This window comes from Gopherus evgoodei, chromosome 5 (assembly GCF_007399415.2).
Source record: "Gopherus evgoodei ecotype Sinaloan lineage chromosome 5, rGopEvg1_v1.p, whole genome shotgun sequence".
In the NCBI taxonomy this organism is placed as follows: Eukaryota; Metazoa; Chordata; order Testudines; family Testudinidae; genus Gopherus; species Gopherus evgoodei.
This window is the reverse complement of record NC_044326.1, coordinates 102,498,383-102,511,773: the sequence shown is the minus strand read 5'-3', so window position 1 is coordinate 102,511,773 and position 13,391 is coordinate 102,498,383. Positions and strand designations below refer to the sequence as shown.

The following is a 13,391-nucleotide window of genomic DNA, read 5'->3' as shown; positions in this document are numbered from 1 at the left end:
CACTCAGACCTGCAGCCTCTTCGCCTCACGGTGTGGCTGCTGCATAACTGAGCCGGGGTGACAGGCAGCCTTCCACCTGGTCAACGTACTGGGCCAGGTGGAAGCGTTTCTTCTACAGCTGCAATACGCTCGATCTTGCTCCTGCTGAGGTCTCGATCCCCTCTATTTGGCCTGCCTCTGGCCTTCAGCGGCAGGACCTGACAGTATCATCGCTGAGGATACACTCAGCAGCCATCTCTACCTTCCAGCCAGGCTAAGGTGGATGTTCCGTATTCTCACGCTCTATGGGTTCGAGGTCCCTCAAGGGCTTGGAGTGCTTGCACCCTCGGGTGCGCCGCCCAGCCCCAACCTGGGACCTCAACCTAGTTTTAACCGGACTTGTGTCTCCCCCCAGTCGAGCCGTTCACGACTGGCCCTCTGCTATACCTGTCTTGGACGACAACTTTCCTTGTAGCTGTTACATCGGCCAGACGGGTCTCCGAGCTCAGAGCTCTTACTGTGGTTCTGCCTTACACTAGGTTTCACAAAGACAAGGTGCAGCTATGACCGCACCCGGCTTTCCTCCCTAAGGTGGTTTTGGCCTTTCATGTTACCCACAGCTCAACGCAATGGGCACAACCATTGCACTCCTTGGACATCTGTGGAGTGCTCGCATTTATATTGCGCTGACAGAACCATTGCGTAAGGTGCCCCAGCTCTGTCACGGTAGCGGGCCAAAGGGAGGGCTTGCTTGTTTTCCTCTCAGAGGATCTCATCTTGGGTAATGGCGGACATCCGCACTTGTTATGATTTGGCTCATATTTCCCCAAGCCACATCATCGTACATTCTACCAGGGCTCAGGCTTCATCTGCCGCCTTGCTGGCTCGTGTTCCTACCCACGAGGTCTGTCGCGCAGCTCCATTGGTCCTTGGTCCATACCTTTGCTTCGCAGTATGCCCTGGTTCAACAGTCAAGAGATGCTGTAGCCTCTGGCTCAGCAGTTTTCATTCTGCCACATTTCACTCCGACCCCACCGCCTACGTAAGGCTTGGGATTCACCTAACTGGAATGGATATGAGCAATCACTCGAAGAAGAAAAGACGGTTACTCACCTTTGTAACTGTTGTTCTTCGAGATGTGTTGCTCATATCCATTCCACACCCGCCCTCCTTCCCCACTGTCAGAGTAGCCGGCAAGAAGGAACTGAGGAGCAGGTGGGCCGGCAGGGGTATATATCAAGCGCCATGATGGCGCCACTCTAGGGGGCAACCTGCCGGCCCACTGAGTTGCTGGGGTAAAAGTTTTCCGACGAATGTGCACGCGCGGCGCACACACCTAACTGGAATGGATATGAGCAACACATCTCGAAGAACAACAGTTACAAAGGTGAGTAACCGTCTTTTCTCCCTTTATCTGTGATGGGTGGGCAAACTACGGTCCATGGGCCAGATCCGTCCCATCAGCGCTTTGGATCTGGCCCGTGGGATTGCCAAAGACAAAAGGTATAACAAGATCCAGTGGCTGGAAGTTGAAGCTATGCTAATTCAAACTGGAAACAGGACACAATTTATAACATGAAGGGTAGTTAATCGTTGGGACAGTTTACCAAGGGTTGTGGAGTATCAGGGCCGTGTTAGTCTGGATCTGTAAAAAGCAACAGAGTATCCTGTGGCACCTTACAGACTAACAAATGTATTGGAGCATAAGCTTTCGTGGGTGAATACCCACTTCGTCAGTAGACCCATGAGTCTGACGAAGTGGGTATTCACCCACAAAAGCTTATGCTCCAATACAAGGGTTGTGGTGGATTCTCACTGAAAATGTTTGTGGATATTGTTCTTAAAGATATTCTCTAGTGTAGTTCAGACATGAATTAACTCCTATAACCTGTGTTATGCTGGAGTTAAGACTAGATTAGATAATCATAGTGGTCCCTTCTTGCTTTAGAATCTATTAGTCTAGACTGACCGCATCCTTCCTACAATTTGACACAGTTAAAGAAGCAAGATTGTCAGTGAAGCACCAAAATATGAAATTAACTAGTCCTTCTTTGTTGAAATTAAGACTCGCTTTTCTCCCCTTTATCTCCCATCAGCAATACAACCTTTAAGATGCTGAGTATACACAATAGTGCGACTAAAACCAGTGGTATCTCTGATCACATTTTGCCAACCTTCCAGTAGCTGTAATTATAGAGGTTTATGCTTCTTGATTCCATTGTCTTTGTTCATTTCTGCTTTAAGTGGAGAACATATCACTTATGTAGTTTGAAACAGATAATCTTAATTTCAGATGTGGTAGCTGGAATAAACAGAAATTGAATTGAACAACAGATGTCTTAATTTGTCTCATTGCTTTTTTCCCCCTCAACTTTAGTTCACCATTCAAAAGTGGCACTTCAATGGCAAGCCGTCTTTGCAAGGCTGCAATGTTAAATCGTTTCAAACTGGTCTCTAAGGAAGCGAAAAGAAGCGATTTGCTTGAAGCTAGTACATATCATGAAGCAAAGGTAAGACTAGTTTAAGGAAAAACAGTAAATGCCTTTTTAATGGTTGCTTTCAAGGTGCAGATAGGTGGCAAAGGAAGATTTCTAGTATGCTGGAGATGTTTTGTGCATGGTTGAGCATTTCTTACAGCAGTAATGACCTTTGTCTCAAAGGCTTGCAAACTGGATATTTGCAAGTGGCCCCTGTCACAACTTCACTCACTTCTCATAAGTGCCTCCTATCAGTCGCGTGCAAACCTGCACACTCTCTCTCTGCTCTTGGTGCCCCCTGCCAGCTGTTAACCACATCAGATGGGTCTTCAGTGGCCCAGCCCTCCAGTCAAGTCGCACACAATCAACATGCATGAAGGAATCCCTTCTGGGGTAACAAATGTCCAACAGGGCTAATCACTGCCCCCTTGTCATTATCTGCAATCCTTTTTCTGGGCTCAAATTCCACCCCTTCTGGGCTAGCTTTATCTGTCCCTGCCTTTTTATAGAGCACTGCCCCTAAGGCTTTCTCCCTAGAGACTGTCTTTAGCCATTCTGTGGTTTCCCAGTTCTCAACCCAAGTCACTTCCTAACTTGAGTCCCCTTCCGGGGTAACAAAGGTTCAGTGAATGGTTGGTCCACTTCATGGTCTTCAGCCCCATTCTTAGGCCTATTTATAACTTCCAGTCCCTTTCTTGGGCTTTTTGATCCAGAGTCTTATCTCCTCCCTGGGGTTTAGGCCACGGCTCCAGTGGCTGGTGGGGGGACCTGTACCTGCTAATTACTCTGGGTCCCAACCCAGGAACCCTATAGACAGCAACCGTGTACTGTTTCCTCTACCTGGTTGCTGCTGCTGTTCCTTGGCTGCTTCCCACTCAATCCTGTTACCTTAGGTTACAGTCCTTGGGTTCTATTTGTCTTGTTCCCTTTTTGTGCAGGGTCTCCTCCAGGCCTCCTTGCCTGGAGAATCTTTCTGTCTTATCCCTTCTGGTTCCAGCCAGGAACTGATCTGCTCAGCCCCTTTAACTGAGCCAGTTATTTTCTGATTGGCTGTCTCTGGGGTGGGGTGGGGTGTGGTAGGACCACGAGGCCTCCAGCAGGGGGCCTCCGAGGGCCCAATACACCCCATAACAGAAATCTATGAACTGTTAGTTATACTGAAGTTCTGTAGGACTTACAAAATTACCTTGATAGTTGCTGGAACTTGGATTATTCAGATTAATGTTAGGAAGTCCATACAAAACTGTTCCTTAAGGTTACAAATTAAGAAATATCTTTTGTTGGGTTGAAACTTTCACATTTGATCTCAATCCACAAATGGCTGCTAACCATTCCTCACAATGGCTAGCTTGATATTGACATTGGAAAGTTCTGCAGTATTTTGTTCCATGCTTAGCACTAGAGAAATGCTTACTTTTTGTAAGTACAGGCACTATTCTCCCAGGGAATACTCTGGTGAGAAAGGGATATCAAGAAAAGTGGGGAAGAAGGTGATCATTCAACATCAGAATTTGGGACTGAGCAAGATCTTACGTTTCTTGGGCTGAGAACACTGAGGGAGCACTAATTGAAGAAAGAATGCTGTTCTTACTAGCTGTATTATTTTGGAACCGTGATGCTAAGGTAACTGTCTCCCGCTCCCGCCCCCGCCCCCCCCCCCCCCAATAAACAGACTGGTCATAATGAGGAGCATACTGACATTAAATTCCTATCTTTCTGTAAAACTGCTTGGGGAAAGCTTGCTCGTTCATAGTCATGCTGCGAAGCAGAATATCTAATCTCATTTCAGACTGTTAGGTTTATGCTCTCCAGGCATTCAACCATTTTTGTGCCTTAGCCCTTTCTATTTTTTTACTGAGACAAGATACATATTTTCTCTTTCTTCCGTGAAGGTGCACATAGAATTTGCTTTTCTAACATATGTTTGATCACTTTTGTCAGCATTGGCTACACTTGATTTCTATAATAATTGTTAATTTAGATATTATACTAAACCTTTTCAATAGTGTCAAAGCTACAGCTGTAATTTTACCTGTTTTTAGATTCATAGTTAACTATTAGCATGAGTTTAGAGAATAAGTAATTAAACTGATGTTGATAAACAGGAAATAGATTTTACCAAAAAAAATTCCTTTTCCAATACATAAAAGCATACCCTGTTTCTTACAATCTGTCAAATTCTGTTTTTCCCTTTGCACAATCTGCTGCATTTCTTGTTTCGCATTCAATGAACAGTGGCATCACAGGCATCTTTCAAAATAAAGTTTTGCTACGGAATACCCTAGTGGCACAATATATTAAAAAGGGCTAATCTTGTGGCCATCTGTAACATTTTATTAATTTTTGTTTCTCTTTAGATTAAGTCAGCACCGTACCAGGAAGCTAAACATTTACTGAAAAGCTATTTAGAGCAGCATGGCTATGGATCATGGATTGTGAAGTCTTCACATATTGAACAGTTCAGCATGTAACTACTAAGCTGATATATTGGTTTTTATCGCCTATTTAAATAAAAAAGTTAATTTTGAGAATAAAATATTTGGATATTGGTAGTCTTAATCTTTCAAATCAGAACCATTTACAGCAATAACATGTGAATGGCTCGAAGACTTCTATGGTCAATTTAAACACAAATATTAGACTACCTCTTGTAACAAACAGGTCTTACTCAAGACACAAGTGATTTGTTTTAGATAATCTCACAAAGCTGGTATTAAAGAGTCTTATCTGTATTGTTTTGTGGTGTTCTCTAAAGACTCTGAGATTTTTCCTGTCAAATTTGGAATGTCACAGATTATACGTTGATTTTTCCTGCATCTCACAGATGTTCCTTCAGTGAAATTTCTGTGAAATTTCTGTGAAATTTTGGATTTCTTCAGAGGATGCTATTAATGTCCTTTTATGGTTTAGTTGTAAGAGTGATCTCCGAAATCAATCATACTAACTTAATGAAAAGTGACGGTTGTTAATACTGGCTTAATGCATCTTTTGTTTGAGTTAATTTAAACCAGTCTTCATTGGAATGCCTTAATTGAGGATTAGCCAGTGGAACACTGTATTATGCAAGTCAGTGCAGGAGAATAATAAAAGCTTACTGTATACTTAGAGGTAAAACTTCAGTATTGTTAATATCAAACTTTTACTTCTCAGAAATGATACTTCTGGTGTTTATCAATGTTAAGCATTTTAGCTTCCTAACTTTCAGTGAGTTCAGTAATAGTGGAAAAGTACACGAGTGATAGTGTTGGACAATGAAGTTTTTAGCTACAATAAGTGTTGCATAAGTAATGGTGAAAGTTTCCGTATATTGCATTGACAATGAGCTTTGCTCCAGACATGGGAAATAGGCCTGGTACTTTCCTCTCATTTAGCTCTCTGAAGCCCATGATGGGCCTTACTAATTTGGTTGCATCCTTTGAGGACTGGGTTTACAACCCTGTTCGGTCTTTTTCCTGTACTCAAGGTGTGTCTAAAAGTTCTGAATTTGCTTCCTTCAAAGTCAGTGTTCACTTTCTTGGTGAAGTAAGTGTGAGTAAATGATATAATTTAATGTGATCTGCTCTGGGACACATGGGTCAGAAAGAGAGAAGAACAGCTGCTGAGTCAAATTATTATAAAATTTTTCTTGTTACTTTTCTTGTTTACTTGTTTCCTGTTCTAACATTTTATTGACAAATTATCAGAACGAGGAGATCCCTACAATTTTAATTTATCTAGATTAACGTTAGAGTAGCTCCATTAAGTAGCCTCATGGTTGTTTTAAGCAGTACTGCAATTCAGGCTATTTTGTCTTATAAAAATATTGTGCCACACCAAGTAGCTGCAAAATTTCATAATTTGACTCAGCAGCTGTTTTTCTCTCTGCTCAATCTGTATCTGTTTTTATTCCCTAAAAAAAGCCGCAGAGGTTACATTGTCTTCTGAAACCAGACCAAAATGATAAAACTGCTATGCATACAGTATACATAAATCAAATTTGTTTTTACATCAAAATCTCATTTAAGCTGTTGTTGTCTTTAAGTATTCCTTCTCTATCGCCCTAATTTTTTCATCTCTTCTATGATACGATATATTATATCTTTCATATAAACAATTTCTTAACAATTACTAGGTGTTCTGTTCCAGACCAGCAGTAAACATTTTCCCTCATTCATTAAAGAGCTTATTAAATGGAAACTTCTAGAGATAAGACTGGGCATATTTTAGGATCACGTTAGTTCAAACTTTGTATATTCAGAAAAAGTTACAGTATTTTTATCATCTTTCCATTGTTGGCCTCTCTAGAAATTTCAAGGTTGCAAATGGTAGTGCAGTATTTTGACATAGGGCTCTCTACTAGTAATTAGCATGATTCCTCCAACTCATTTCTGTAGGCTACTAACAGATGTCAGTGACTTTAGGTCAAGGGTATCATGGTGATGTATAGTCAAAATAGTGACAAAACGGTGAGAAATGCTGTGTTCCATTATGAGTCTATTAAGCAGATTCATTCCCTAGCTATAAAGCATCAGTTGCAAAACTGTTTGCCGAATGAGTATATTTTCCTTAAGTTACAGTAGTAATACTCATTTGTTTTCAAGAAAGAAAGTTTAAATGGTGTTAGAGTTAAATACCTACTCTTGTTTTATGTTTTTATAGAATGTTACGATACTTGAAAAAATAACAATTAGCTTAATTTTGCTGTTTGACTTTTTGTATTTCACTCAAGATGCTGAAAGCTGGACTTGTGTTTAGTCAGTTTCATTTTGTAATCCAAGTGCAGTGCTATAAAGTGGGTTTGAGCTTTTTGTTGAAGAAGCCTGTTTTCCATTTTTGTATGTGTTTATACCAGTAACTGCTTGTATGTGGTTGAGTAAAATGAGCAGTAGGACCTTCAATAAAACCAAGATTTCTATCAGATGTGGGTTTTTTATTTTCTTGATGTAGGGAAGATGGTTTTATATAAAAAGCTTTTTTTTTTCAGAAGTGAAATATCAATGAATTAAAACTTCCTGGCCTTACTCAATTGTTGAAAGTGGGACTAGTCTACCAGCACTTGTCAATTTTTTTTCAATTTTTCGTTTCTCTGATTTTTCTGTTTTTTCTAGTACCCAGCTTCTCTTTTCATGTAACGGGTAATGCTTTTCACTTTTGGAACTTGGAAGCTCTCCAGTGTTGTTGATGGGCACTGTCGGACCAAACTATACCCTTCACCTCAGGTCATCAGAAATTCTGTCTCTGGCAGCAGAATAACTTGGCAGTTCAGTTTCTCCCCACCACTTTGTTTATAACTTCTCTTCATGAAAATTAATAAAAAGTAGACACTTCATTTCAGCTTTTTGCTCCTTTCTCTCTCTGACTGAGGAATCTCTCCTTTCTCTCTCTGACTGAGACTTTAATCCTGCCATGCCATCTCTCTCTAGCTGTCATAGTATCTTTCCCCAATCTAAATCTTAGAGTCCAAAAGTTGGGGTACCAGCATGAATTCCTCTAAGCTTAATTACCTGCTTAGATTTGATAAGCTGCCACTAATCAGGAATTCCAGTGCCTGATAGACTCTGGTCCCCCCAAAACCTTCCCTGGGGACCCCCAAGACCCAGACTCCCTGGATCTTAACACAAGGAAAGTAAACCCCTTTCCTCACCGTTGCGTTTCCCAGCCTTCCCCTCCCTGGGTTACCCTGGAAGATTACTGTGATTCAAACTCCTTGAATCACAACTCAGAGAAATTAGGTCTCCTGGAGAGACAGATTCACGCTCCGTGGATCTAAAACACAGGGATTCCCCCTTCTCCTTTCTTCCTCCCAGATCTTTCCCGCCCTGGGTACACTAGGAGATGACTGTGATTCAAACTCCTTGAATCACAACACAGAGAAATCAGGTGGGTTCCCCACCCTTTCCTTCCCTCTCCCTGTCATAAACAGATAGCTAAGGGTTAATGTCTCTTACACCTGGAAAGAAGTACCTGAAACACCTGACCAGAGGACCAATCAGGAAACCAGACTTTTTCGGATCTGGGTGGAGGGAAGTTTGTGTCTGAGTTCTTTTGTCTTCTGCCTGTACTCTCTCGGCTATGAGAAGTGATTTTTTTCTGTCTCCTGCCTTTCTAATCTTCTGTTTCCCAGTTATAAGTACAAAAGATCAGATAGTGATTTATATGTTTTCTTGTATTTACATGTCTATAGTTGCTGGAGTGTTTTGAATTGTATTCTTTTTGAATAAGGCTGTTTATTCATATTTCTTTGAAGCAATTGACCCTGTATTTGTCACCTTAATACAGAGAGACCATTTTTATGTATTTTTCTTTCTTTTTATATAAAGCTTTCTTTTTAAGACCTGTTGGAGTTTTTCTTTAGTGGGGAACTCCAGGGAATTGAGTCTGTGCTCACCAGGGAATTGGTGGGAGGAAGAAGTCAGGAGGAAATCTGTGTGTGTTAGATTTACTAGCCTGACCTTGCATTCCCTCTGGGTGAGGAGGGAAGAGAAATTAGCTCTCGGTACTTCTGTTTTCCAAGGCTGGAAACTGGGGAGGGTGGAATCCCTCTGTTTAGATTCACGGAGCTTGCTTCTGTGTCTCTCTCCAGGAACACCTGGAGGGGGGAAGGGAAAAGGTTTATTTCCCTTTGTTGTGAGACTCAAGGGATTTGGGTCTTGGGGTCCCCAGGGAAGGTTTGGGGGGACCAGAGTGCCCCAAAACACTCTAATTTTTTGGGTGGTGGCAGCTTTACCAGGTCCAAGCTGGTAACTAAGCTTGGAGGTTTTCATGCTAACCCCCATATTTTGGACGCTAAGGTCCAAATCTGGGACTAGGTTTATGATATGAGTGGCAGCGTTTGTGGGAAAGATAGAATCCAGAAGCCAGTAGGAATATTATATTTTTCTTTTCTCTGCTAGGGGCTTTTAAGCAGAGAGGAACGGTTTGGTTTTAAAAGGAACCAGAGAGAATTTTTTTTTCTGCTCTCTCTGGCAGTTTTTGGCTTGCATATTAAGCAAGGAACCATTAAGCTGTGACAAACAGGTCTTTTGTCAGACAATAGCACTCCCATTAGGAGGTAAATACCAGCACTATACACATGCAAATAAAGTGGTTTTTCTGGTTTACTTTACATTGAAAAGATTAGCTAGAGGAAGAAAGGGAAAAAGGCACTGTTGCTAGGCAGACCCCAGGAGGCAACAGAGCCTGCAGTTCAGACAATAAACACCGGAGGGCACCCCAACACAAGAAAACAGGAACCATGACTTCTAAGGTAAAAATGGAGGCCGAAGCACAAAGCAAAGAAGCAGAACACAGGCGACAACTGGAAAAAAAGAGAAAAAGAGGTGGAGCTGAAAGAAAGAGAAGAACAGATCAAACAGGCAGCCCATAAAAGAGAACAAGACGCCAAAAATGCAGCCCACCACAGAAAACTAGAAGAAGAAGAGGTGGCCCACCGCCGAGACATGGAAAAACAACAAAAAGAGATGGAACTCCAGAGGGAAGCCCACCAACAGGCCATGGAATTAGAAAAGGCTAAGCAACAGGCTCCAGCCAATCCTAACAACCCTTCACCAATTATGGTTCCACATCCCAGGAAATTTCCCACCTACAATGCAGGTGATGACACCGAGGCCTTCTTGGAAAATTTTGAAAGAGCCTGTCTTGGGTACTGCATCTCTGAAGACCAGTACATGGTAGAATTGAGGCCACAGCTCAGTGGACCTTTAGCAGAGGTGGCAGCTGAAATGCCTAAGGAGAACATGAACGACTATAAACTTTTTCAAACCAAGGCCAGATACAGAATGGGGATAACCCCGGATCATACCCGTCGGCGTTTCAGAACCCAAAAGTGGAAACCAGATGTGTCATTTCCCAAACACGCCTACTACGTTGGGAAAAATTATGAGGCCTGGATGTCAAGACACAATGTTAAATCCTTGGAAGAACTGCACCTTCTCATACAAATGGAGCAGTTCTTGGATGGTGTTCCTGAGGACATAACACGGTACATACAAGATGGAAATCCCAAAGATATCGCTGAGGCGGGGGAGATTGGAGCCAGATGGATGGAAGTGGCAGAAAGCAAGAAAGCTACTGTCAAGGGGAACGAATACCCCAGAGGGCACACCGACCATAAACCCTACAACCGAGGACAACCAAAGACCCCACCTACAACCCAAGGAAAGCCACAGACACCCTATTCTTCCACCTCACCAGTCTCCAGTAACTCACCTCAACCCAGTGACCCATCAGATGGAAGATGCTTTAAGTGTAATGAACTGGGACATATCAAGGCCAACTGTTCAAAGAACGCCATCCGAGTGCAGTTCATTACACCACCATCACCCAAAAGATCCCCAGGCCCATATGCCTCTCAAATACCCTTGGAGCGAAGGGAAAATTTGAGAGTGGGTGGAAAGAAGGGTACTGCGTGGAGAGACACGGGGGCACAAGTGTCAGCTATCCACCAATCCTTCGTAGACCCCAAATTCATCAACCCAAAGGCCTAAGTGACAATTTACCCTTTCATGTCACAAGCTGTAGACTTGCCTACAGCTGAACTGCCTGTCCAGTACAAAGACTGGTCAGGAATGTGGACTTTTGCAGTCTATGACAATTATCCTATTCCCATGCTACTGGGGGAAGACTTGGCCAACCAGGTGAAGCGGGCCAAGAGAGTGGGAATGGTTACATATAGCCAAACCAGGCAAGCTTCCAGACCCATTCCTGTTCCTGAGCCGTCCACAGACGCCCCGTCTGTGTTACCAGAGACCCAGACGGAGGTAGTGGACCCGGATTCCATGCCAACCACTGAAACAGCCACAGCGCCTCCAGTCCCAGGCCCGGAACTGGAACAGCAACCAGCACCAGCAACCAGCAATTGCAACCACATCTTCAAACTCAATGCCAGAGGGCGCCAGCGAGCCAGAACTGGCAGAAGCAACAGACAGCCATACCCAAAAGGCTCAGCCAGAGCGTGAAATACCTTCAGGTGCACCAGCAGAGAGCGGTTCACCAGCAACGGAAACAACCCCATCACCTACATCGCTTCCAGAGGGACCAAGCCCAAGTCCACAGTCTGAGGAAGAACTGGTAACCCCAGTCTCAAGGGAACAGTTCCAGACTGAGCAGGAAGCAGATGACAGCCTTCAGAAAGCTTGGGCGGCGGCACGGAGCACCCCACCACCTCTCAGCTCTTCTAATCGATCCCGGTTTGTTATAGACCAAGGACTTTTATACAAGGAAATTCTTTCTGGTGGACACCGGGAAGAATGGCAGCCACAAAAACAGTTGGTGGTTCCAACTAAGTACCGGGGGAAGCTCTTAAGTTTAGCCCATGATCATCCCAGTGGCCATGCTGGGGTGAACAGAACCAAGGACCGGTTAGGGAAGTCCTTCCACTGGGAGGGGATGGGCAAGGATGTTGCCAAGTATGTCCGGTCTTTTGAGGTATGCCAAAGAGTGGAAAAGCCTCAAGACCAGGTCAAGGCCCCTCTCCAGCCACTCCCCATAATTGAGGTCCCATTTCAGCGAGTAGCTGTGGATATTCTGGGTCCTTTCCCAAAAAAGACACCCAGAGGAAAGCAGTACGTACTGACTTTTGTGGACTTTGCTACCCGATGGCCGGAAGCTGTAGCGCTAGGCAACACAAGGGCTAACACTGTGTGCCTGGCCCTAACAGACATTTTTGCCAGGGTAGGTTGGCCCTCCGACATCCTTACAGATTCAGGATCAAATTTCCTGGCAGGGACCATGCAAAAACTGTGGGAAACTCATGGGGTGAACCACTTGGTTGCCACCCCGTACCACCATCAAACCAATGGCCTGGTGGAAAGGTTTAATGGAACTTTGGGGGCCATGAAACGTAAATTCATCAACGAACACTCCAATAATTGGGACCTAGTGTTGCAGCAGTTGCTGTTTGCCTACAGGGCTGTACCACATCCCAGTTTAGGGTTTTCACCGTTTGAACTTGTGTATGGTCACGAGGTTAAGGGGCCATTACAGTTGGTGAAGCAGCAATGGGAGGGGTTTACGCCTTCTCCAGGAACTAACATTCTGGACTTTGTAAGCAACCTACAAAACACCCTCCGACACTCTTTAGCCCTTGCTAAAGAAAATCTAAAGGATGCTCAGGAAGAGCAAAAGGCCTGGTATGACAAACATACCAAAGAACGTTCCTTCAAGGTAGGAGACCAGGTTATGGTCTTGAAGGCGCAACAGGCCCATAAGATGGAAGCATCATGGGAAGGGCCATTCACGGTCCAGGAGCGCCTGGGAACTGTAAACTACCTCATAGCATTTCCCAATTCCTCACTAAAGCCTAGAGTGTACCATGTTAATTCTCTCAAGCCTTTCTGTTCCAGAGACTTACAGGTTTGTCAGTTTACAGTCCAGGGAGATGATGCTGAGTGGCCTGACGATGTCTACTACGACGGGAAAAAGACGGTGGCGTGGAAGAGGTGAACCTCTCAACCACCCTGGAACGTCTGCAGCGGCGACAAATAAAGGAGCTGTGCACTATCTTCGCCCCGTTGTTCTCAGCCACCCCAGGATGGACTGCACGGGCATACCACTCCATTGACACAGGTAATGCTCACACCATTATAACCCCATCCTACCGGGTGTCTCCTCATGCCCAAGCTGCTATAGAACAGGAGATCCAGAACATGCTACAGATGGGTATAATCCGCTCATCTACCAGTGCATGGGCATCTCCAGTGGTTCTGGTACCCAAACCAGATGGGGAAATACGCTTTTGCGTGGACTACCGTAAGCTAAATGCGGTAACTCATCCGGACAACTATCCAATGCCACGCACCGATGAGCTATTGGAAAAGTTGGGACGTGCCCAGTGCATCTCTACAATAGACTTAACCAAGGGGTACTGGCAAGTACCGCTAGATCAACCTGCCAAGGAGAGGTCAGCATTCGTCACCCATGCGGGGGTGTATAAATTTAATGTCCTTCCTTTCGGGC

General features: G+C 44.1%; 1 protein-coding gene across 1 annotated transcript in view; it reads left to right on the top strand.

The window, feature by feature from the left end:
• ADAD1 (adenosine deaminase domain containing 1) overlaps positions 1–7,347 on the top strand; it is a 36,383-nt gene extending 29,036 nt beyond the window's left edge. The window contains exons 11-12 of the mRNA XM_030564259.1: positions 2,357–2,489; positions 4,814–7,347. Of these exons, the coding sequence (XP_030420119.1) occupies positions 2,357–2,489; positions 4,814–4,927 (247 nt within the window). The 3' untranslated portion in view covers positions 4,928–7,347. The remainder of the gene's footprint in view (positions 1–2,356; positions 2,490–4,813) is intronic.
• Positions 7,348–13,391: the final 6,044 nt, after the last annotated feature.